General features: G+C 56.5%; 3 protein-coding genes across 11 annotated transcripts; 1 reads left to right on the plus strand and 2 right to left on the minus strand.

Moving 5' to 3' along the window:
- Window positions 1-500: 500 nt before the first annotated feature.
- Window positions 501-8,787, minus strand: ZNF668 (zinc finger protein 668). 3 transcript variants are annotated; one of them, XM_072942983.1, is made up of 4 exons: window positions 8,431-8,787; window positions 4,925-4,990; window positions 2,372-3,038; window positions 501-1,932 (listed from the first exon to the last, which is right to left on the minus strand). In XM_072942983.1, the coding sequence occupies exons 1-4, from the start codon at window positions 8,477-8,479 to the stop codon at window positions 720-722; spliced, it is 1,995 nt and encodes a 664-aa protein (XP_072799084.1). In that variant the 5' UTR covers window positions 8,480-8,787; the 3' UTR covers window positions 501-719. The 3 variants fall into 3 exon arrangements, with proteins under 3 accessions (XP_072799084.1, XP_006201356.2, XP_072799085.1); XM_006201294.4 differs by lacking the exon at window positions 4,925-4,990; XM_072942984.1 differs by lacking the exon at window positions 8,431-8,787 and having other exon boundaries at window positions 4,831-4,963.
- ZNF646 (zinc finger protein 646) lies at window positions 8,609-17,959 on the plus strand. Of its 5 annotated transcripts, none has more exons than XM_031687390.2 (3): window positions 8,609-8,687; window positions 10,666-16,064; window positions 17,359-17,959. In XM_031687390.2, exons 2-3 carry the CDS (start codon window positions 10,748-10,750, stop codon window positions 17,478-17,480), a joined length of 5,439 nt encoding a protein of 1,812 aa, XP_031543250.2. In that variant the 5' UTR covers window positions 8,609-8,687; window positions 10,666-10,747; the 3' UTR covers window positions 17,481-17,959. The 5 variants fall into 5 exon arrangements, with proteins under 5 accessions (XP_031543250.2, XP_031543249.2, XP_006201355.2 ...); XM_031687389.2 differs by lacking the exon at window positions 8,609-8,687 and adding an exon at window positions 8,883-9,012; XM_006201293.4 differs by lacking the exon at window positions 8,609-8,687 and adding an exon at window positions 9,190-9,492.
- Window positions 17,880-23,141, minus strand: PRSS53 (serine protease 53). Of its 3 annotated transcripts, XM_031687397.2 has the most exons (11): window positions 22,984-23,101; window positions 22,025-22,045; window positions 21,756-21,918; window positions 21,174-21,439; window positions 20,881-21,035; window positions 20,519-20,738; window positions 19,576-19,726; window positions 19,247-19,491; window positions 19,015-19,160; window positions 18,579-18,795; window positions 17,880-18,266 (listed from the first exon to the last, which is right to left on the minus strand). In XM_031687397.2, exons 1-11 carry the CDS (start codon window positions 23,039-23,041, stop codon window positions 18,247-18,249), a joined length of 1,662 nt encoding a protein of 553 aa, XP_031543257.2. In that variant the 5' UTR covers window positions 23,042-23,101; the 3' UTR covers window positions 17,880-18,246. The 3 variants fall into 3 exon arrangements, with proteins under 3 accessions (XP_031543257.2, XP_072799086.1, XP_031543256.2); XM_072942985.1 differs by lacking the exon at window positions 22,025-22,045 and having other exon boundaries at window positions 22,984-23,141; XM_031687396.2 differs by lacking the exons at window positions 22,025-22,045; window positions 22,984-23,101 and having other exon boundaries at window positions 21,756-22,018.
- Window positions 23,142-23,617: the final 476 nt, after the last annotated feature.

Genomic DNA, 23,617 nt, shown 5'->3' on the forward strand with positions numbered 1-23,617 from the left:
TCAGGACAGAGATAGCATTTTCTTCATACAGATTTTGCATGTTTTCTGGTGAGGTTTAGTCTTTTATAGTTTATGGGTTTTGTTGTTATTGTGAATGGGACCCCAAGTATATTTCCTAATTTGTTATTGCAATTTATAGGAAATATACTAACTTTGGGCCTCAGTTCATTATTTGTAAAAGGACAAAAGTAGAAGTACTTACTAAAAGGTCAAGTATGGACTCAACAAAGTTAAATAGATTTGTTCATTACAGGACTTATCAGTGACTTTAATTACTTTGATTACCAAGAATCCCCAAGAAGGGTACAGGAATTTCCTGTACTTACTTAACCATGAAACCCTTGTCACAAGACATTCTGAAACATATTTGGAGAAAATGATGCACCCCAAAGACCCTTCTCGTTTCTAATTTGTTAGTCCAGGGATCTCCACTGAACCTTATCTAATGCTCAAACTCCCACTCACTTAGCCCCAACCAGAACACAGAAGACAACCCAATGTCAAAGTGAATGCTTTAATGAATGCTGCTCAGAGAGCCATGTCTCTCACTAGCTGCTGCCAGCCTCCACTGTCCCCAGCTATTTGTCAGGAGGGTGAGCTAGCTGCCTGGGGTGCAGAGATGGATCTGGAGTCTAAAGAGCAAGCTGGGACAAAGGGATGTTCGGGAGGCACCCTGTAGGGGCTCAGCTCCCAGGAGTGTGGCGGAGGGGGCATGGGCCTCAGGCTGGCCCCTCTTCAGGCATTCCTAGCAAAGCCACAAGAGGCTCGAGGGGTGTGGGGGTCCCGATGGGCACAGGATGGGTGCGTTCATGCTTGCGCAGGTCGCTGGCACTCAAGAAAGCCTTGGGGCAGTGAGGGCAGGTGTAGGGGCGCACAGAGCTGTGGGTGCGGCTGTGCTTGCGCAGCCCAGCCCGATCTGAGAAGCTCTTGCCGCACTGTGTGCAGGGAAAGGGCCGGAGCTCTGGGTGTGAACGCTCGTGCCGTCGCAGCAACGTCAGCGTGGAGAACATCTCCTTGCACTCCCGGCACACAAACTGTGGTGGTTTCTCGTCCACCTCCTCACCCCCGACCTCGCCTGCCGCCCCCAAGGGACCAGGAGCCTCCCCAACCCCAGCATCTTGGCACTCCACGTGCTCCACTGTCATGCCCACAACTTGCCACTGGGTGGCCACCACACCACCGGATTCTGAGGGCAGCCCCAGCAGCCCAGCTGGAGGGTCTCCTAGCCCCGTCCCTGCTGCCGGGGCCGTGGAGCCCTCCCCTGCCACGCTGACGGGCAGCGCCAGCCCCACTACAAGCTCCTGTTGTGGGGGCGCCCCTGCGGCCTCGCTACTTCGATGGGTCCGCTCATGCTTCCTTAGGCTTGACGAGACCACGAAGGACTTTCCGCAGGCGTTGCAGTGGAAAGGGCGCTCACCTGAGTGCACCCGGCTGTGCTTCGTAAGACTGGCCCGCTCCGCGAAGGCCCGCCCGCACTCTTCGCAGCGGAAGGGCCGTTGGCCCGAATGCACCAACGCGTGCCTCTTGAGGTCCCAGGACGCCACAAACGTCTTGTCACACTGCAAGCACTTGAACGGCCGGTCGCCAGTGTGTACCCGTCGGTGCATTGCCAGGTCGGCCGGCTGCCGGAAGTCCTTGCCGCACTTCTCGCAGCGGTAGGGCTTCACGCCCTCATGCGCCCGCTGGTGGCGCCGGAAGCTCGAGGGGTCGGAGAACATGCGGCCGCAACGCGGGCACAGGAAGGGCTTCTCGCCCGAATGAGTGCGCTCGTGGCTCTGGTAGGAGCTAAGCTGAGTGAAGCCCTTGCCACAGGCCGGGCATCGGTAGGGCTTCTGCGCCGCATGGATGCGCTGGTGGCACGTAAGCGAGGATGAGCGGGAGAAGCTCTTCCCGCACTCTGAGCAGAGGAAGGGGCGCTCACCCGTGTGGGACCTGTGGAAGGGCGGAGGCCCAGCATGAGGGTGGCGGCCCATCACCTGACCCCGCTACCTGTCTGCACGGTAAGTTAGGGCCCCTTAACATCGCTGGGGCTTTGGCCTAATTCCCTAAGGGCCACAGGGCTGTGCCCCAGAGTAAGATACCTTCAGGCCGGGCGTCTAGGTTCCAGACCCATCTGTACACACAACACATCAGGCCCCACTCGCTCCTTCTGGACTCCAATAGAGACCCTCTGAGCTGCCCAACTTCAAGCCCCGCCCCCTGTGGTCCAGGAACCCAGGCCAATCAGACCCTAGTTCCACCCTCCCCTATAGTCCCGCCCCACTCACCTTCCTATTGGCTCATTCTGCTCTGTGGAACTCAATGCCTCCACCCTATTGGTACACGCAGCCCAACCCCTTCAGCTGCCCACCACCCAGCCCCACGCCCTCACCGCTCGTGGTTGCGAAGGTCCTTGAGCTCAGCGTAGGCTTTGCCACAGCGCTCGCAGCTGTACGGCCGCAGGCCGGCATGTGTCCGCCGGTGCTTGCGGAACACCGAGGGGTCGGCGAAGCTCTTGCCACAGTCGGCACAGGCGTAGGGCCGCTCACCCGTGTGACCTCGCTGGTGGATCTTGAGCTTGGAGAGCGCGCCATAGGCCTTGGGGCAGTGCGCACAGCGGAAGGGCAGCTCACCGGCGTGCGAGGCCAGGTGCACCCGCAGGCACACAGGCTGCATGAAGCGCCGGCCGCACTCAGGGCAAGGGAAGGGCTTCTCACCTGTGTGGCTGCGACCATGACTGCGCAACTCAGGTGCCGTTTTGTAGGCCTTGGGGCACAGCGGACACGCATAGGGCCGAGGCTTAGCCGCTGCACCTGACACCTTGTCCCCACTGGCATCCTCCACTTTGGGGTCTGTCTCTGGCTTCAGCTTCACCTCGGCCACCTCCTCTGCGCAGTCTGCAGGCCCATGTGTGGCAGCGTGGCGTGCTGCTCGGGGTGCATTCGGAAACGTCTTGGTACAGGACAGACACTTATAGCGGCGGCCAGAGCGTTTATAGCCAGGGGCTGGGGACCGGTCCTCCACAGACTCTACCTCCATGGCCTTGGTGGGCGGGGCTTCTGTGAGAGAGGCAATGTTAGACAGAAGCCACACCCCTTTCCCATTCGCCAAGGCCGATCTTACCAAAGCCCTCTGAGGCCTCAGAGAGAACTCTGTCTTATCTACATTCCCCACAGAGGACGCACATCCTTCCTTACAAACATTCCTGCCTCTCTGAGCTCAAGTTTCCTCTCCAGTCTGTTTATTGATGAAAGAAGCTACACCAGGTGACCTCAGAGAAGCTAAGAGAGGAGGCTGGGATCTTAAGAAGGTTCACCTGAACTTCCCTCCCCAGCCTCTAGGATTTTCCAAACCCTGCAGCATTCCCAGAAGGCCCAGGCTCCATTCATCTCACCATCTTCCTTCTTCAGTGGATGCAAGGATGCAGACACGGAGGCTACCCAGATGTGGATCTGGGCTGAAGGTCTCCAAGTGCCCAGGGAAGACAGAGGTAGGTCCCGAAAAGGGCAGAGCCAGTGGGCTAAATGTAGTGATTAGCACCATCTGTCTGGAAGGGGTAGGTCCCTGGTGTGTATATTTTGTCTTTTCCTTCTGGTTGGTTAGCTTTCAGAGGCAGCAACTGTTCACACAGAATTCTGGCCTTGCACAGATGTAAGGTACTCCACCCCAGATAGGAATCCTGGTCTACCCTCTGCTGTGGAATGGCTGTTTGGTTCTTGCTCCCATAGCTCTGGTAATGGGGAGCTCAGTTACTCTCAAGGCAGCTTGAGCCATTGCTAGCAGAAGTTAGAAGCCTCTGACTCATACTCAATGCATCTGCTCTAGCCTGGCCTCCTGGGACACTGGCCCTAGCTAAGGCCTCTTCTTTCTCGGTTCAGAGCCCAGACACCCTCCACCCAGCTGCTCCTGGGGATCATGGCTGGGAGGAAATAGGATTAACGGCTGCATTAGTCTTAACACCAGCTCATCCTCCCTAGGGGATGAAGGGAAGAGGATTATGGCAGATCCACTTAAGGAGTGCTTGCAGCAGCTGCTGGGGGCAGAAGGGTGGGGGGGAAGGTCAGTGTTATAGAGAGGGGAGGGGAGCCAGGTGTGCCCAGAAGCTGAGCTGGGAGGCATGAGGCCTGGATTCTCATGCTCCTTTTCAGGCCTGTTTCTTCATCTGTACATATCAGGGGTTGGTGGCTTCTAAGTTATGACCCAGGAAGGACACAGGAGCCCTTGGGGTGAGTGGCAAGGGCTGTATCATTAGAATCAAAATCCTTCTGCCTGGTGGCCCTGCCTCAGTCCCCGACCCCTACACACACAATCTACTGTGCATAGGTAGCCAGAGTCTTCTTCCGGAAGTACCATGTGATGATGCTCTGTCCTCCGCTTAAGAACTTTCCATGGCTTCCATCTCATCATGCAAGATTCCAGGCCCTTCCTGGCTGTTACAAATCCTTCCTTTGAGCCTCACTTCCCAAAAGAAGCTCTTCTTTCTCCTTTGGTTTTTTGGTCCCCATCCCACACAATTCTTTTCTACCCTCAGCTTGTTTTTTTCACTTTTCCCACTAAATCCTGGGGCTGGAAGGTAAGTTGAAGGGCTTGAGGCCCAACCTTCCCCATGGCTTGAATTCCCCCTACAGTTTCTAGGGGACCGTTCCCTATCTCTGGATGGGGCCCTCACCACCTCCCTTCCAGGCTATCTCTGGACAATCTGACAGATAAAGTTTTTCCTCAATAAAAATGGTAGCTCACATTTACTGAGCACCTACCTGTTAAATAACAGGCTATATCCTGAGTCTTTACATGTATTAACCCACTTGATCTTCATGTCAGCACCATGAGAAAAGTTCTATTATCACTCACTTGCATTGATGAGGGAACTGAGGCCCAGAGAAACAATACAGCATTGTAGTTAAGTGCAGTCTCTGAAGCTAAACTGCCTGGCTTCCAATCTCACCTCCCTCACAGAAAAGCTGTGACCTTGTGTAATTTCCTTCACGCCGTAGGAGCTCAGTTTTCTCATCTGAAAAATGGAGGTAATAACAGTACTTACTTCACAGGGTCGGGTGAGGGCTGAGTGAGATAAGAATAATTACTGCTCTCAATTACTGAATCTTCTCAGAGCCAGACACTCTGCTGAGTGTGCTACCTTATTCTCTCATAGCTTCCTGAGATAGGGATTACTGTCCTCATTTTACAAATAAACTGAGGTTCCAAGGGGGTCAGTGATTAACCCATGATCACACAGCTAGTATCTCATGCGGCTGGGACTTGAATCCAGGTGTTCAATTTGCCTGGCATTGTTGGGCCCTCCCAGACTTGTCTGCTGCCTGGGCCAGTCCCACAATGACTAGAACCCTGAGCCTTCAGGGTTTCCCGCTGCCTTCTCCCATGGGAAAACTCTTTTGCATCCTTCAAATACAACTTCAGGTTACACTTTTGTCTTCTCTCATCCCGTAGAACTGCCTGGAAACCAGAGCCAGCATCTTTATGTTTCTGTTTTCCTCTCAGAGGGCTGGACCCGTGGGTTCTGAGCTCTGGGCCACTGTTTTCTTACCTGTGAGCCAGAAACCAGATAGCTGAAGGGGTAAATCCCTCCTCTGAAGGCACTTCCTAGGGGAAATGGTAGGGGAGTCCCAGGTTGGTCCCAGCAGGCCCCAGCTCCATGAAGAGTAGAGGGCCAGGTTGGTTAGGGCCCTGTCCAAAACTCCACCATCAACTCCTCACTTCACTGTTCATGAAGGAATCTTCCACCCACCCACCACTCCCTAGAGTGATTCTGTGAACTCCCTGCATGACAATAATCATCCAGGGAGTGTGGGGTAGGACTCAGAAATCTACTCTCTGGGACATTCCAACCAACACTCAACACTTAAGAACCAAAGTTACATCCTTAGGTCTTCACAAGCTTCTAGGAGAGAGGCATTTTTACTACGTCTCTTTTTCAGATGTGGAGATTAAGGCCCCCATAAGGGGGAAAAAACTTGCATTAAGGATACATAACTAGTCAAGGAGCCCAGACTCAAACTCAAGTCTTCAGGTCCCTGGGCTGGGCTCTTTCTTTACTAGCCTTCATTTATTTAAGGTTTATCAGCCAAATCATGAGCCTTTCCACTGTTCCTGGGACAAAGACCAGTATCTTTTTTCCGTGGCCAGCAAGGCTCTGAACTACAACTCACCTCCCACTCCTCTCCCCCTGGCTCACTAGGTTCCACTCACACAGGTTCCCTTTTTTTCCGTCAAAGACCTAAATTCCTTCCCATCTCAGGCACTCTGCACTAGGAGTTTCCTCTGCTAGAAAAACGATTCCCCAGTTATCTTTGTGTCGCCATCTCTCTGATTTCATTTGGGTCTCAGCTCCCTGCCACCTCCTTAAAGAGGGCTTTGCTGACCACCTTTCTTAATGCTATCTGCACTCCTGCTGATTACTCTGTATCCCCCTCCTCTTTAATTTCCTTTATGTTGTTCAACTGGATAACAGTCCTTGCAAATTTACCTTGGCCCAGGTATCATTCTAAGCATTTTATGTGTACTACTCAAGCTAAGCCTCACAACCTCCTGGAAGTCTGTTATGGAATGAATGCACACATGCATGGAAGGAAAGCCATGTGAGAACTTAGAGACAAGGTGGCCATTCAGGAAAAGAGCCCTCACCAGGAACTGAATTAGCCAGCACCTTGATCTTGGACTTCCTAGCCTCCAGAACTATGAGAAATAAATGTCTGTTGTGTCTCCCAGTCTGTTATGGATTTTTGGGGGGGGGGTTGTTGTTGTTTTTGTGGTAGCCCAGACTAAGTTAAAGAGTTTTTCCCCCCATTTTACTGATAAGGATACTGAGGCACACAGCAGTGAAGTAACTAATCATGGTCACAGCCAGTATTCAAAGCCAGGTGGTCTGCCTCCCAAACATCTGCTCTCTGTCCTCTGATTATCACTTTGCTAGTACCTAAGTACTAGCATTTTATGGTTCACTTGTTAATTCTCTGTCTCCAGCCCAAGAGTCTAGGCTGGCAAAGAGCCAGTAACCTTTATTATTCTGTACCCTTTACACACAGAACCATGCTTGGTGCCCGAAAACAAACTGAGACGGTATTTGAACCCAAGTCTATAGCCTCTGCCTCCCCCATAGTAGGAGTTTGTGAGAATGTCGGTCAACAATTATTTATTAACTGAATTTCTCTGCCTCTGCCAGTTCACAAAGTCCAAAAATCCCCCCTGTATCCCACAATGGATTCATTGCTCTAGTGAGGGAGCCTTGTCTTTGGTTTACTATTGGACTCTTATGAGGGGAACGACGTCCTGCTGCCTGAATAGGCTCTAAATGCCAGGGATGCAGAAATTTACTTCCCAGAGAGTTTAGCCTAGAACCCTGTGGCAGGGATGAGGTGAAGAGCCACTTTTTATCCTCTCTGTTCCTCGGTCTCCCCATGTCTAAACAAGTAGTCACCAATAGGTCTCACAGGCCATGAGAGATCTGGTGAGATGGCAGAAGGGAACTGTGAACTATGCAGAGATGACAGCTAATCATCTCCTAGGCATTCAATCTGGTTAGTCCACAACCTAATCCCAGTCTACTTCTCCAGCCTCACCTCCAGCGGCAGGGTGCCGCTCCTGACAGCGACCTTAGCTCCAGGCACAGTTTTCAAACTTCCCCACCTAAATGCATCTCCACTGGTAGTTCTCATTGCCTTCTCCCGTGGGAAAACTCATTTGCATACTTCAAATACCTGCTTCCCCAGTGCCCTCAGGAATACTTAATAGGCAGTACAGATAAGGGCGCCACGGCGCTCTGAGCCTGTTTCCTTATCAGTAAATTGGGGTCTCTGAGGGATGCAGGAGTTTGAAGGGCGTTAGGGCGGAGAGCTGCGGAAACCCTGCGCTTCTCGTCCCCTGTCGGCGCCCCCGCCAGACAGACAGCCCCGCAGGGCAGGGCCCTGGCTGACTCTTCTCGAAGAAGGCCCTTCATCGGAGGCTGTGGCAAGAAGGAGTGAACGAAGAATGACAATGAACAAATGAATGGACCAAAGGCCGACTGTGGACAAAGGCCTGCAAGATGGCGTTCTCTAGGACCGCGGGAGGGGCGGCCAGGACCTCGGCCGGGGAGGGGGGCTGCAGGCGCCGAGGACCGAGCTAGGCGGGCCGCGCGCCTGGGACAAAAGCCCGCAACATGGCGTGCTCTAGGACCCCCGGGCCCGCACCGCGCAAGGCGGGCAGCCGTGCCGGCGGAGGTCAGGCGTCCGCTGCAGCCGGTCCGCCGGGACAGCCGGCGGGTTCTAGGACCCGCTGGGCCCAGAGCCCGCCCGCGCCCTCCCGGGGCCGCACTCCTCCCGCCCCGCCCGCGCCGCTCGCGCCAGGACAACCCCATCCGCCCTCTGCACCCACAGGGAAACTGAGGCCCGCTCGGGTTGCGTCCGCACTGGGGCTGCCCGGGGGTCCCTGCGGCTTCCTGCCAGCGTTTCCTACCTGAACGGACTTGGGCTGGCTTCGTGGCGTCAGCGGCAGCTCCTCTCATCGACGGATCCCGGGACACAACCAGGGAGGGGCAGGCGCTAGGACCCAGCGGGCGGGGTGGAGGGTGAGGGAGAGGAGGCGGGGCCGGCGAGCGGAAGTGGAAGGGAGCTTTCCCGGTTCGGGAGGAAAGCAAAGTTACCGAAGCACTCCCAATTGAAGGTGGCGGAAAAACAGCTTGCAAGGGGGTCTCTGTGGGTGCTAATGACAAGGTACACCAGACAGGCTTACGGGATGCAGCAGCTATTGCTAGCCTGGGGCTAGAGCTCCATGAACTAGAAGGTGGGAGGACAGAAAGGCCATGCTCAAGATTTGTAGTACCGAAATCCGCTTATATTCCACATTTCCCTTAAGAACAAGGAGTGACTGAAGCTTCCTACGTCTGTCTTGGGAAGTTTTTCAGGCAGCCCCCCACTTTCGTGCAGTGTCTCTAAAATACTGAGACCAGGTCTGCAGAACCCTTTTTTTCCCCTCTTCTGCGCTCAGCCAGTATGCACCGGAACGATTTTAGCGGCTCTTCCCGGAAGTGTGGCTAAGGTTAGTGCAGAAACAACGCAGCGTTCTGACCTACGTGGGCGGGGTCAGAGTCCCGCGTCAGCTGCTTTTTACCCAGCGCCGGAAGTGTGTTTGTGTGGAACCGCTGCTTGGAGGCGGGACAGAAGTTTTCTCAAGGCGGAAGTTTCGCGGGGAAGCTTTTGAGGCCAGGACACTTCCTGTTTCCTAGTAACAATAGGAAGTGTCCGCGGAGCTGGGGGTAGACTTCTGGCTCGTGCCAGCTGCGTCCTCTTTCCTCTACCTCCTTCTTTCTCCCCCTCTTTTATCCCTCTTTCCCTCCCCTCCCACCTCCCAGGAGCCCTGGCGGAGAGTGCGTGTGTGGGAGCGCGAGAGACCCCCACAGCCACCCCTGGGGCGCGCGGCTGCAGTTAGGGTGAGGGTCCCAGTGCGCAGGCGCACTCCCGTTCGCGGTCCCCAACGGACGCACCCGCGGCGGGAACGAGAAGGGGCCACTGGTGCGAGGTAGGGGTCCTAAAAGAAAATAGGCCAAGGAGATAAGTGAGGCAAGTGGACCTCTTTGGTGGTTGATTAGGAGAGGGGACTCTTGAACGAAGGACCTTTGTGAGGTGAGAATTCTGGGAGCAGGTTCAGTAAGGGGTTTAGAGTCGGAGATAGGAGTTGTATTAGGGACTCACGGGATTGAAGAGTCAGAGTCAGAGAAGGTCAAGGTGATGTAGGAGTCATGGGGGCCTGTTATGGAAAGAGCAAGGGCTTTGGAAAGATTGAGTCAGTGAGTTTGCTCATATGTAAACTGAGATAACAGAGACAATTGCTGTGTGTTGTGAGGATTGACACAACGAATATTCTTTACTTAAGATAGTGCCTGGCACTTGGTAATGCTTAGGTAGCACAGGCTGCTGTTGTCATCAGTATTCTGAGAGGAGGTAGAAGGAAAAATGAGAAGGGATGGTGGGGGTAAAGTGAGGAGGCATGGGAAAGAGAAAGAAAGGAGGTGAGGAACCAGAAATGGATGGAATTTCCAAGATAGAAAATAGTTTGGGATTCAGGGAACCCAAGAGAATCTTTCAGAAAGGAGACTTTGTGGCCTTGAAAGGAGTAGGGGAGGTTGGGAAACAAGCCAGCCCTTCCTCTGAAGGTGGCCTCTTAGCCTCGCTGCTCAGTTCCTTCAGCTGTCAACTGCAGAAAGAAGCTGCTTTTTCAGTGCCTCTAGGCTACTCTGTTTATTTGGGGAATGAAGAAGGGAGGCTTGGACTTGACTTATTGAAAATCCTAGAAAAGGCTCAGGTTTCCTTTTAAGATGTCACAGAAGATAGGTTGTTTGTTTCAGGACTACAGAGAGCAGAGAGTTAGGGACAGTAAGACATTTTGGATTTGGTCTGAAAAACAGAATAGGTCTGTGATCAGAGATAGATTGCATTCCTCTAGATGTTAGTTTCCTCATCTATACCTCTCTCTAGGGATGAGTTAGTTCTAGGGGAGTTTCCATATTTGGGGAGCTTGTGTGCAGGGAAGCTTTAAATGGTGTTGCTTCCAGAACAGATCTAGTAGGAAGCCAGTCTCTGGGCATTGCTGCATAGGGGACCTCTCTGTGACCTCTGGTGAACTTGTTGCTCATAGAACCAAGAGGCAAAGTTAACTCAAGCCTTCTTTCTGACCACTGCCTCCTCTTCCTAGGCCTTGGACCATCCACCAGAGGAAGATGCTGCTGCCACCTGCCTGCTCTTCCTGAACCTCCAGGTTTCTGCCACACTGCCCCATGGAGGACACGCCCACCTCACTTAGTTGCTCAGACTGTCAGCGCCACTTTCCTAGCCTCCCGGAACTGTCACGGCACCGCGAACTGCTCCATCCGTCTTCTAATCAAGACAGTGAGGAGGTCGACAGCATCCCTCGGCCCTACCGCTGTCAGCAGTGTGGGCGGGGCTACCGTCACCCAGGGAGCCTGGTCAACCACCGCCGAACCCACGAGACTGGCCTTTTCCCCTGTACCACCTGTGGCAAGGACTTCACCAATCCCATGGCCCTCAAAAGCCACATGAGGACTCATGCTCCTGAAGGCCGCCGCCGGCGCAGGCCCCCCCGCCCCAAGGAAGCCACTCTACACCTCCAGGGGGAGACAATGTCCACTGACTCCTGGGGCCAGAGGCTTGGCCCTAGGGAAGGCTGGGAAAACCAGAAAAAACACACGGAAGAGACACTTGGCTCTGAGTCTGGGCCTGACCCTAGGGCAGCTCTGGGCACTTGGGAGGATCCACCTTCCAGACTAGGAGAAGGCTGGGAAAGCCAGCCAGATCCTGAGGAAGGCGCAGAGGGCTGGGGGCCCACCACCAACTCTGCCAGAGACCCACCACTCCCCACCCCAGCTAGCAGTCTCCTTAGCAATTTGGAACAGTATTTGGCTGAATCAGTAGTGAATTTCACCGGGGTCCAGGAGCCCACCCAGTCCCCTCCTGCTGAGGAGGAGCGGCGGTACAAGTGCAGTCAATGTGGCAAGACCTACAAACATGCCGGGAGCCTCACCAACCACCGCCAGAGCCACACCCTGGGTGTTTACCCTTGTGCCATCTGCTTCAAGGAGTTCTCTAACCTCATGGCTCTGAAGAACCACTCCCGACTCCATGCCCAATATCGGCCTTACCAGTGTCCCCACTGCCCCCGCGCCTTCCGACTCCCCCGAGAGCTGCTGGAACACCAGCAGTCACATGAGGGTGAAAGTCAAGAGCGGCTGTGGGAGGAGAAAGGGATGCCCACCACCAATGGACACACAGACGAGAGCAGCGAGGACCAACTCCCTGGTACACGGATGCTGAATGGCTCCGGGGAGCTGGAGGACAGCGGCCTGGAGGAGTACCGGCCATTCCGCTGTGGGGACTGTGGCCGTACCTACCGCCATGCTGGAAGCCTCATCAACCATCGCAAGAGCCATCAGACTGGTGTCTATCCCTGCTCCATCTGTTCTAAGCAGCTGTTCAACGCAGCTGCCCTCAAAAACCATGTGCGGGCTCATCACAGACCCCGGCAAGGAGCTGGAGAGGATGGGCAGTCATCGGTGCTGCCAGCTCCCCTGCCCCTGGCTGAGACCACCCACCAAGAGAAAGATGTACCCCCTACCACTGTGGACCACCGCCCCTATAAGTGCATTGAGTGTGGTCGGGCTTACCGCCACCGGGGGAGCCTGGTGAACCACCGCCACAGCCATCGGACAGGAGAGTATCAGTGCTCGCTCTGTCCCCGCAAGTACCCCAACCTTATGGCCCTGCGCAACCACGTGCGGGTACATTGCAAGGCTGCCCGCCGCAGCGCAGGCTCAGGGGCTGAAGGTCCCCCCAGCCACCTTAAGGTGGAACTCCCGCCCAACCCAATGGGAGCAGAGGCAGCCCCACACACAGATCAGGGGCCTGGGTGCAAACATGAAGGGACGACCACTGATGTTCCCCCAGCAGCAGATCGGACTGCACCACAGATATGTAGCGTGTGTGGAATGCTCTTTGAAGACCCTGAGAGCCTTGAACGTCATGGCCAGACCCACGGCAATGGGGAGGACAGCAGGACGGAGACCAGGGTGTCGCCTCCTCGGGCATTTGCCTGCCGAGACTGTGGAAAGAGCTATCGCCACTCAGGCAGCCTCATCAACCACCGGCAGACCCACCAGACAGGAGACTTCAGTTGCGGGGCCTGTGCCAAACACTTCCACACCATGGCTGCCATGAAGAACCACTTACGTCGCCACAGTCGACGGCGGAGCAGGCGGCACCGGAGGCGGGCCAGCAGCACCAGCGGCAGTGGGGGAGAAGCCAAACTCCCGTCAGGTGGAAACTGGGCAACAGAGCTGGTGGAAGACAGTGGGGGCCTGGACTGTCCCCGAGACCCTCTGGGGGAAAGTCCTAGAGGAGCCGAAGGCAACATGAAAAGTGATGGGGGCTGTTTGCCGGTTGCAGCTGAAAGGGACAAATGTGGGCTTGAGAGGGATGAGGCCTGTTTCCAGGGTGATAAAGAGAGCAGAGGCACTGAGGAAGGCCTGGAAAGGAAGGAGGCCTGTTTCCTTGACAACTTGGACATCCCAAGCGGTGAGGAAAGCAGTGAGACTCGCTTCTGTGATGGCCTCCCTGGGGTAGAGGAAGATCAGAAACCAGCCACTGGCCAGTCCAGCTCCCCTCCCTGCTCTGCCGAAGCCGCTGGTGGCTGGCAGGCTGAGGTCTCCCACACGTGTTCTGACTGTGGGCATTCTTTCCCCCATGCCACCAGCCTGCTGAGCCACAGGCCCTGCCACCCACCGGGCATCTATCAGTGCTCCCTCTGCCCAAAGGAGTTTGACTCCCTGCCTGCCCTGCGCAGCCACTTCCAGAACCACGGGCCTGGGGAGGCAGCTTCAGCACAGCCTTTCCTCTGCTGCCTCTGCGGCATGATCTTCCCTGGGCGGGCTGGCTACAGGCTTCACCGGCGCCAGGCTCATGACTCTTCTGGCATGACTGAGGGCTCGGAGGAAGAGGGGGAAGAGGAAGGAGCAGCAGGGGCAGCCTCCACCCACAGCCCCCCACTGCAGTTCTCGGAAGCAGAGCTGCTGAATCAGCTGCAGCGGGAGGTGGAGGCACTGGATGGAGCCGGTTATGGACACATCTGTGGCTGCTGTGGTCAGACCTATGATGACCTAGGGAGCCTGGAGCGTCACCACCAAAGCCAGAGTTCTGGAAATACTACAGGTGAGGTTCCCAGCCTCATTCATCACCCGGGAGAGTCAGTTGATGCCACAGGGATGGTTGCAGACGGCGTCTTTGAGGGAACGGTGACCTCTCTCTCTGGGGAGGGTGAAGACACAAAGTCTGGAGAGGGGGTAGGTGCTGCGCTTGCAGATAGCCTTTGCGCACAGGGTGGGGAAAGTTCTCTGGAGGCCCAGCCCCGCCCCTTCCGCTGCAACCAGTGCGGCAAGACCTATCGCCATGGGGGCAGCCTGGTGAACCACCGGAAGATCCACCAGACCGGAGACTTCATCTGCCCCGTCTGCTCCCGCTGCTACCCCAACCTGGCTGCCTACCGTAATCACCTGCGAAACCACCCACGCTGCAAAGGCTCTGAGCCCCAGGTGGGCCCCATCCCAGAGGCAGGAGGCAGCAGTGAGCCCCAGAACAGGGCAGAGGAGGGCCTTGGGCAGGTCGAAGTGGAGATGTTCCAGAAAGAACTTAAAGTGGAGCCCCTGGAGGAGGTGGCAAGGGTGAAAGAAGAGGCCTGGGAGGAGACCACTGTGAAGGGGGAGGAGGTGGAGCCAAGGTTGGAGACCGCAGAGAAGGGCTGCCAGACTGAGGCCAGCTCTGAACGGCCCTTCAGCTGCGAGGTGTGCGGCCGGTCCTATAAGCACGCTGGCAGCCTCATCAATCACCGACAGAGCCACCAGACCGGCCACTTTGGCTGCCAGGCCTGCTCCAAAGGCTTCTCAAACCTCATGTCCCTCAAGAACCACCGGCGCATCCACGCGGATCCCCGGCGTTTCCGCTGCACCGAGTGTGGGAAGGCCTTCCGCCTGCGGAAACAGCTGGCCAGCCACCAGCGAGTCCATGCTGAGCGTGGTGGGGGTGGGTGCACCCGAAAGCTGACTCGGGAAGATCGGCCCTTTCGCTGTGGGCAGTGTGGGCGGACCTACCGCCACGCCGGTAGCCTCCTGAACCACCGGCGGAGCCATGAGATGGGCCAGTATAGCTGCCCCACCTGCCCAAAGACCTACTCCAACCGCATGGCCCTGAAGGACCACCAGAGGCTGCATTCGGAGAGCCGGCGGCGGCGTGCTGGGCGGTCCCGGCGGGCAGCTGTGCGCTGTGCCCTCTGCGGCCGGGGCTTCCCTGGCCGGGGATCTCTGGAGCGACACCTGCGAGAGCATGAGGAGGAGACCAAAGGTGGTCAGGGAGGCCCAAATAGCCCAGAGGGCGGTGACCAGGGACTAGAAGACAGACTGGGTGGTACTGATTCGGTACCCCAGTTGGAAGATGTAGCCACAAGGCCAGTGGAGCAGACTCAGAGCCCCATCAGGGCAGCAGGTTCAGAAGCCATAGATCCAATGTCCTGGGGCCCAGGGAAAGCAGATGGGTGGCAAGGAGACGGGGGGTCCATGAATCATGATGGAGACTGGGTTCCTGGGGGTCACGTACTGACCAAGCCAGAAGACGAGTCAGGGGACGGTGTCCCCAGGAGTCCTTGCCACCTTGGCAACAGCCAGCCCAATGGACCTAGTCTGTTTCCCATGGATAGCTGGGATAGTGGAGACAGCAGCCCTCAGCCCCAGCCAGAGAGCCACTCCTTTTCCTGCAGCCATTGTGGCAAGTCCTACTGCCAGTCGGAAGGCCTCTTGAATCATAACACCCACAAGACAGACCATCACTATTGCCTGCTGTGCTGTAAGGAGTTCCTGAATCCTGTGGCCACTAAGAATCACAGCCACAACCACATAGCTGACCAGACCTTTGCCTGCCCTGATTGTGGCAAGGTCTTTCAGTCCCACCATGAACTAGCCAGTCACCTGCAGACTCATGCTAGGGGCCTCAGTCAGATGCCACCCCAGATAGAGGAGGCCAGAGGTCCCAGAGCTGGGGCTGTGGAGGATGAAGTGGATCTCCCTGGTCAAGGGAAAGCCCAGAAGTCTCCATCAGAACCCCCTGGTGCCCCAGGAGAGAATGCCAGGAGAGCTAATGGAGGCCAAGGCATAAAGTCCACAGGGGCCGAGGATGAGGAGCGGCCCTTCCGCTGTGCCCAATGTGGGCGCTCCTACCGCCATGCTGGGAGCCTGCTGAACCACCAGAAGGCCCACACGACTGGACTCTATCCCTGCTCCCTCTGCCCCAAACTCCTCCCCAACCTGCTGTCCCTTAAGAACCACGGCAGGACCCACACGGACCCCAAGCGCCACCGCTGCAGCATCTGTGGCAAGGCCTTCCGGACAGCTGCCCGACTGGAGGGCCATGGGCGGGTCCATGCACCCCGGGAGGGGCCCTTCACCTGCCCCCATTGTCCTCGCCACTTCCGCCGCCGCCTCAGCTTCCAGCAGCACCAGCAGCAGCACCAGGAGGAACGGACAGTGGCCAGCTCTGGTACGGGGGCATGACAGGGTGTGGGCACAGGATTGAAGGGTCCCAGAGGAGGTGGGGACACAGTGGAGGGTTAAAATTGGTCCCAAGGTGCGGGGGAAGCAAGTAGCAAGAGGATCACATGGATCCCAGGGAGTGGCAGGGGGCTGGGATATGGAGAAAGCTAGTTTGAGGATGCTGCCTTTTGAGCGGCTGAGATCCGAAGCCCTGGGTCAGGCGAATAGCATGGTGGTCTGGGGCAGTCGGGGGTGGCAGGGAGTGGTCAGGAGCTGCCCAGGCTCCTCTGCCTTGCTGGAGCCAAAGAGGAATGGTCTGGGGAGGGGAGGTAGCTGGGTACCATCTAGCTGCTATATCTGGAAACCCTCCTGATCCAGCCAATTAAGTAGTGACTTCCAGAGGAAAAGATGGTCTAGGGTCTGCTCCTTCCTAGAGTAGGCAAGGAGCCAGGGAATGAGGAACGGGGCATGGGAGTCCCCAGACTGGACTGCTTTGTGGCTTCCATGCTGACTTGGTCAGGGAAACTGGGTGGCTAGTTGGCACCAAGCTCCCTGTCCCTCTCCCTGCGTCTTATCTCTGCACCTCTTCTTTTCTTGGCAACTAGACCCTTGGCACTTTCCCACCTATGTTGCCCCACATCTTTTCTCCTTCCCTTTTTTCAATCCTCCTCTTCTTTCTTTGCTGCATATTTCCTTTTTATGATCCGATCAAATCACCCTTTTTACCTGCACACCCTGCTCCCCGTCAGCACACCTTTAACTGGAACTGAGTCACAGATAATTGTTTCTTTGAAGCCAGGCTCAGCTGTAGTAACAGCAGTCATTAGCCCCTATCTCCTGTCCTCTATCAAGAGGACTCCCCACGAAAGGCACCTCGGCCCAGCCGCCACAAGGCTGTGGAGGAGTGGGACAGCCTGTTCCCTCAGCAGGTCCTGGTCTCACTCTCCACCTCCTCTAGGGGTCCGTAGCCCTTCTCCCAGGGCCCCTTCCATTTAGTGGCCACCAAAGGTGGGTGTCCCTGAGATGGTGGGCCCTTGAAGGGAGACTGTCAGGGAAGGAGGGGACAGTGGTGAGATGCCCCTGAGAGCGCTGACAAGAGGACTTTCAGGATAAAAGATTTTTTGTGACCCTAAGGGAACGAGCGAGGAGCTAGTTAGCCAGGTCCAGGAAAATAATTGGGAGTTCTCATACAGGCCTCAGGGGCCATGGGCGATGGGGAGTGGCCTGCGGGGCTAGGTATGGGGGTACAAGTTGTATGGAGTTTGCCCCCTCAGTCAGTGACCTCCTCTCTCTCTCCCCAGGATCCCCAAAGGCACCAGCGGCAGGCAGAGGGGACCTGTCATTGCCCCCTCCACCCACCCCCACGGCCCCACACCTGGACCTTTCACCCCAGTGGCCTGCAGACCTAAGCTTCTCCCTCTGAACTTCAGTTCTCCAAAGATCAGGATGTGGGGTGGGGGGCAGGTTTGCAGGGAAAGGCTTGATCTCCTTGTTTTGCTCAGGAGTAGTTTGGGCATCCCCAGCTCTTTTCTCCTCTCACCTGGCGAAGAGGACCCAGATCTGGCTTCTTTCCCAAGGAGGGGGTGAGGTCTTCCTCCCGTCCTGTCCTTGAAGGACCCCCTTTCCCCCAGCCTTTGCACCACCTTCTTCCCTGTGACCAGCTCTGCAAGAAAGCCAGTGGTAGGCTCTGCCATGATGCTGGGCCCCCCTCACCAGCCAGATTCCAACACCAGGGAGAGGCAGATTCAGAGAGAGCCGCAGGTGGGAATGTTGCCTGTGGAAGGGGAGCCTTTTACTACAATTTGTAACTTATTTTCTAAAATCTATTTTGTAACAATTTATTTAAGTTTAAAAAAAAAAACAGGAAAATTGCTCCCCCCAAAAAAAGAAATTTTCAAAGTATGAGGCTGGTGTGATTGTTTCTGAGGGGATGAGGAATAGGGAAAGCTGGGGATGCCTGCGTTGGACTGCAGAGCTGGGTGTGGGGGAGCACCCACAGGCCTCGTCTCCCTGTCCTGCAGGGTGGGGAGCAGGGGCAGCTGCGGGTCGGGGTGGGCTCCTTCCTAGAGCCCATTGTGCCCACCTTTGGGCCTGCCTGGTTGTGTGTGCGTCAGGGGGATGGGGTAAGAGCATGGGGAAAGAGATGTGGGAATTGCTTCCCTGTAACTGCGGCGTCCCAGAGCCACCTGTCAACAGCCGGCTGGTTGGCCTGTCAAGGAGAGGAAGGAGGGTGGGGTTGATCTTGTCCTCACAGCTTCCCTCCCTCCCTCCCTCCAAGGAAGAGGAAGGCAGTGCTCCTTAGGCCCCATGACAGATGGGAAGAGTGAGGTTTGAAGAGGTCAAGAGGCGTGCTTCAAGTCAAACAGAGACGAAGAGCCAGGACTTGAATCCAGATAGGTCTGTCCTCTGCTCCACCCCACCCAGGGCAGCTCCAGGTGGGTCAGGACAGATCCTGCCCTAGATCGAGAGAGAAGCGGTCTGGAGAGGCAGATGTTGACAGGGAGGCCCCAGGGCCACATACTCGTGTTCACAGGGCAGCTTCCAGGCTCAATCTCAGGCTCTGGCTCCTCAGCGAAGTAGACCTGCCAGTCCAAACTGCTGACCCAGTTCTCATAGGTGGGGAGCGCCGCAAAGACAGCAGGTCTTGCAGGGCCTTGGCAGGCATCGCCGAAGCTATGCAGCCCAGCCAGGAACCACGTGCCCCTCACCTCGTGCACCAGCGGTGCCCCCGACAGGCCCTGTCAGGGGTTAAGGGACACTGAGTGACTTCCATTTCTCCCCAGGTAGCTGCAGGGGGCAGAAGGGGCCTGGGCTGAGGCTCTGGCTACTTGGGAGCCAGATGGCAGAAAGGCTGATTTAGGTGAAAGGTGGGTCTGAGGCCGAGCATGGCAGGAGGTCTGTTCATGAGTGGCAGAGTGAGGGGTCTGTGGAGTGAAGTTTGGGGGACTGGGGCTCACCTCGCAGCCGGGCGGCTCACCCACAACACTGGTACACACCATCCCTGACAGAATGGGGATGCTGTCGCTCCCAAGGGCCGCATGCAGGCGGCTACAGGCCTTGGGCCCCAAGATGGTCACAGGCACTGTCTGAGGGGAGCTGGTGCCTGCAGGATGAAGGAGAAGACCTAGCTGCCGCCATGGCCTGTAGACTGGATGCACAGCTGCTGGTGGCCCTGACCTACCTACATACCTGCTCCTTGGCGGGCTAGCCCCAGGACCCAGCCGCGTTCCCCATCGGGCAGGCGGTGGTCATCATAGGGCAGGCAGAGGGGCCGCAGGCTGGGACCTAGTGTTACGGGCTGGGCCAGCAGCAGGAGGGCCACGTCGTAGCCCCCTTCCGGGTGGGTATATGCCCCATGCAGGATGACTTGCTTCAGGCCCCGCTCCTCTGATTCAGCTGCCAGGCCTACAGTCCATTCCTCTGGGGTCTGGCGCCTGTGTAAGGACAGCGTTGACAGCACTGGGTGGCAGAGCTGCCAGCAAGGGTGCAGGCACAAAGATGAGGGAGACAGGGCTCACCCAATGAAGCAGTGGGCAGCAGTCAGCACCACCTCCTCTGACACTAGGGCTCCGCCACAGGCCAGCTTCCCTTGGTGCTTCAGCCTGGCGTCCCAGGGCCATGGGGAGGGAGCTCCTGCCCGGGGGCCTTCTCTCCTCAAGGATCCACAGGCTGAAACAGATGGATTACATCATCTGCTTTCTTGCTAAGTGCTCACTGCATGCCAGGCCCTGAGCTAAGCGTTTCCCACGTGCTATCAAATATCCTCACAATGTCCTTTTAAGCTGAATATTTGTTATCCTCATTACCAAAGTTATCCAAAGTTTCAGAGAGGTTAAGTGACTTTCCAGCTCAGTAACCACCAGCAAGTAGCTGACTAGGGATTCAAAACCCATGGCCTAAGCTTTTAACCCTGATGGTCCAATCTCATGGGAGTGGCCTGCTCATCCTTCCCCAACCCCACCTGTCTGCACCCCTCTGGGCTTGGACTGGCCCCAGAACTCCTGGCTCATTAGTGCTTCTCTTACCATCAAGACAGAGCTTCCTTCCTGGGAATTACTTTATATGCAATTTGCATGTTAGTCACTTAATGCCAAAATTAATGCCCGACTGAGCAGGAGCCCTACCCTGTCCAATCTTGCTGAGTCCCTGCTTGGAAATATGTAGCTTACCCCTAAACCATCAATCAGATCTCAGAAATCCCTCTTTACCCAAACTACAAGTGGATAAAGTTCCAAGGCGTCTATGCCTCTTAGCCTCAACGGGGCTCTTCCCATCCTAGGGGTGGAAAGGGGCCTTAAAAGCCCCCTCGTTAGCCCCTGGCAGTGTGTAGACACCCTGTACCAGTTCTCTATTCTGAGCTGAAATTTGTTCCACTGTGGCTTCCACTCGCTGCCTGGAAGTCCTCATGCAGGCCTGGGGGAGGTCCCCACATGTCCCATTCCTAACACCTGCTGCTCATACCTACACAGCTGTCCTCATCACTGATCTCCGGGGTCTCAGGGTCCTGAGCTAGGAAGGCTGCCCCCTGAGCTCGAGCCTGCAGCCAGGAGCTGTGAGTAGCCATGTTGGTCAGCAGCACAGGAGTGTCTTCCTGGGCACAGCTTGATGCGAAACTGATGATCCCAGCTTGAACCCAGTGTCCATCAGGTTCGCGGCACAGCACCGGGCCCCCGGAATCTCCCTGGAGCCAGGCAGTGTTGTCAAGGGCAGACACCTGAGCACCAGCCCTGGGCGGACACCCTCTACCTGCGGTCCTCCCACCCGTCCCTGTGGATTGAGGCTAGGCTCCCTCCCCTTCTTGTCCCCTGTCATCCTCCTCAGACCTGACAGGGCCCCTGCACCCCGGGCTCGGGACCCCCACACAGCATCCCAGACCGGGCTGGGCTGGCCAGCAGCCGCTGGTGCAGCCGATTGTAGAGACAGTTACACGTAGGGCGGCTGATTAGACGCAGGTGCAGATTCCGTAGGGTCCTGGGAGCTGGCAAAAGAGAAGGGGTTGGGACCAGAGTCTGGGCTCTGCAGAGCAAGGGAGACAGGGAACGGGGACAGTTGGCAGCTGAAGCTGTGTGACCCTGGGCACATTCCTCTCTGGGCTGTAGTCTGGGCCAGCACTTACCATCACTGGTATCCTGATCCCAGCCAGTGGCCCAGCAGGAGGTCCCAAAGGGGAAGCGATGGGCAGGTTGGGGCAAGCAGATGGGTGTGTGGGCCATGGGGTGGGCAAGCTGTAACAGGGCCAGGTCTGAGCCCTGGCTATAGTGGTTATAGGCCCTGGGCAGCTGCAGAGCAGTCACCCCCACCTCCTCAGCCCCTGGGCTTAGCCCCTCACGCTGCAGAGATCCCAGAACAACTGACCAGGAGTTCAGTTCAGTCACTGCCGCCCTGGAAGGGGAGGGACAAGACCCAGGCATTGAGTGCAAAGGGGGACACCATGGGAGCCAGCACAAAGTAGGTGAAAGAGGGGCCAAAACCTGTGGCTTTAAGCAAAGTCTACCCTTCTCCCAACCTGTTTTCTCATTTGTAAGGCTTCTACCAAAAAGGTTGTTAATAGTTGTTGATAGTATGTACCTGGCACGCAGCGTGTTTTTAATAAATGGTACTTCTTTATTCTAGGGGCAGGGCTCAGTCTTGTGGGGTTTGGGGACAAATCACCCACCCTGAAAGCCAGAAACCCTGTTTGACCGCAGCCATGACTCACTTTTCAAAGCAGTGGGCTGCAGTTAGGACCCAGGTGTCCGCCACCAGGGAGCCGCTGCAAATGTGGACCCCCTGCCGCCTCACACTGGCCTGCCACGGCCACTCGCCAGCCACCGTGTTGCCCTCCTGAGGCTCTGGGGGGCCGGGGCCACGCTGCCCGCATGCTGTGGACAGGTGTAGGTCAGGTTGACAGCAGGCCCCTGTTCTGCCCTCACCCCAGGCCCAACCCAGACCCGAGTATGACCCAGGCCCCATGGCCCCAGAGCTTACCACGCTGAGCTGCTAGAAGACCTGGGGAGAGAGCGACACAGGTGAGACTTGGGGGAGGGAGCCTTACCTGCCTGACCCAGCCTTGGTGGAGGGGACAGGTTTGGGGGACTTGCCTGGGTCCTTGCCTATGACTCTGGGGCTACCTCACCAGCCCCTCCCAGAATGAAAATATTTATATGAGATCAAGAAACAGTTTTTATTGGAACCTATTCAGAGTGTACACTCAGTAATTAGTTCTCTCTTCGCTGTGCTCAGCACTCTTGGGCCCGAGGGGCAGGGCCTGGGGTTCATCTTGGGGCAAGGCCAGCCCTCCTTCAGGCTTCAGAACCCCCAACTCCTGCCCCCGCTGCTGAGTCAGGGAGGCAGCCCGTGCATGTGGAGAGCATTAGCTTAATTGTGCCCTTGGCTGTGGAGGCCTAAGAGGAAGGATTAGAGGCCTGCGTCATGTCCAAGCTGGGGAGGGCGCCGAGAGATTGAGACTCACCGCACCCGTGTTCTGACAACTCAGACTCCCCCACCTTTCCAGAATCTGCCAGAGACTCTACCAAAGGGTTCCCTGCCCTGCCTCTTCCCCATCACAGACACACACAAACATGCCCATTGAACATCTGAGCCAGGAGAGGTGGGTAGTAGGTAAAGACAGGGAGACTGAGGCCAAAGGGCCCCAGAACTTGCCTAACGCCATTCTGGAAGTAGAGAGGTAGACGGGGGCACAGGGTGCACACAGGCGTAATGACAGTTCCCGCACAACATGTAGACTGTAATCCAGCTCAAGGAAGTCACACCCCTTTGGACACAGGTGGCCATATACACCTCCCCATGCACAGCCAGACACAGTTATGTGCCAAACTGTGACCCCACAGGCAGGCTCCCTTCACACACCTGCAGGGGCTGCTGGGGCAGAGGATGGCTTGTGAACCCCATACCACTTCCCACCCACCCAGATACGGGTGACTCACCCTCTACGAGGACCACCATTCCCAGGATGAGCAGCCCTGGTCCCCAGCTCTGCTTCATGCTGCTCCAGGGCACTCTGCCGCCTGTGCTCTGGTTCCTGGAGAAGCCACCTGGGTCTTCCTAGCTCCACCTCTGCTCCACCCCCAACTTGCTACGACTCAGGTGTCATTGCTTTTCTTGGGCTGGAAGGGAGCCAGCAGTTCCTAGCTCTGGGGCTGTGGCTGTGACCCTGGGCTCTTCACCACCTCTCCCTGAGCCTCTGCCATGCCCAGACTGGGTTCAAATCCCAGGTCCCCCACTGACTACTTGAGTGACCTTGGACAGCTAATCTGCCTGTGCCTTATCTGAAAAACTCAGAATTGTTGAACATAAAGATGCTTAGACTGAAGCCTGGCAGAGTAAACTTGCTCCCAGCATGGAAGCTGTCCCCCAGGAACAGGTGAAGGGCCCTCCCAGTTCTCACTTTTCATTTCTGCTTCCCTGCCTCTCTCCCAGGCCTAGGTCCAACTGGGTTTTGCATACCTTCCCCCGCTACGTTGCTTCAGAGGCAGGGTGTGCAGGGCTGTATCGAGGGGCCAAGGCTGCTTCCTGCTAGGTATGACAGCAGCAAATCTCAATGCCTCTCTGTCACCTTCC

The sequence above is a fragment of the Vicugna pacos genome, chromosome 18 (genome assembly GCF_048564905.1).
Source record: "Vicugna pacos chromosome 18, VicPac4, whole genome shotgun sequence".
NCBI lineage: Eukaryota > Metazoa > Chordata > Mammalia > Artiodactyla > Camelidae > Vicugna > Vicugna pacos.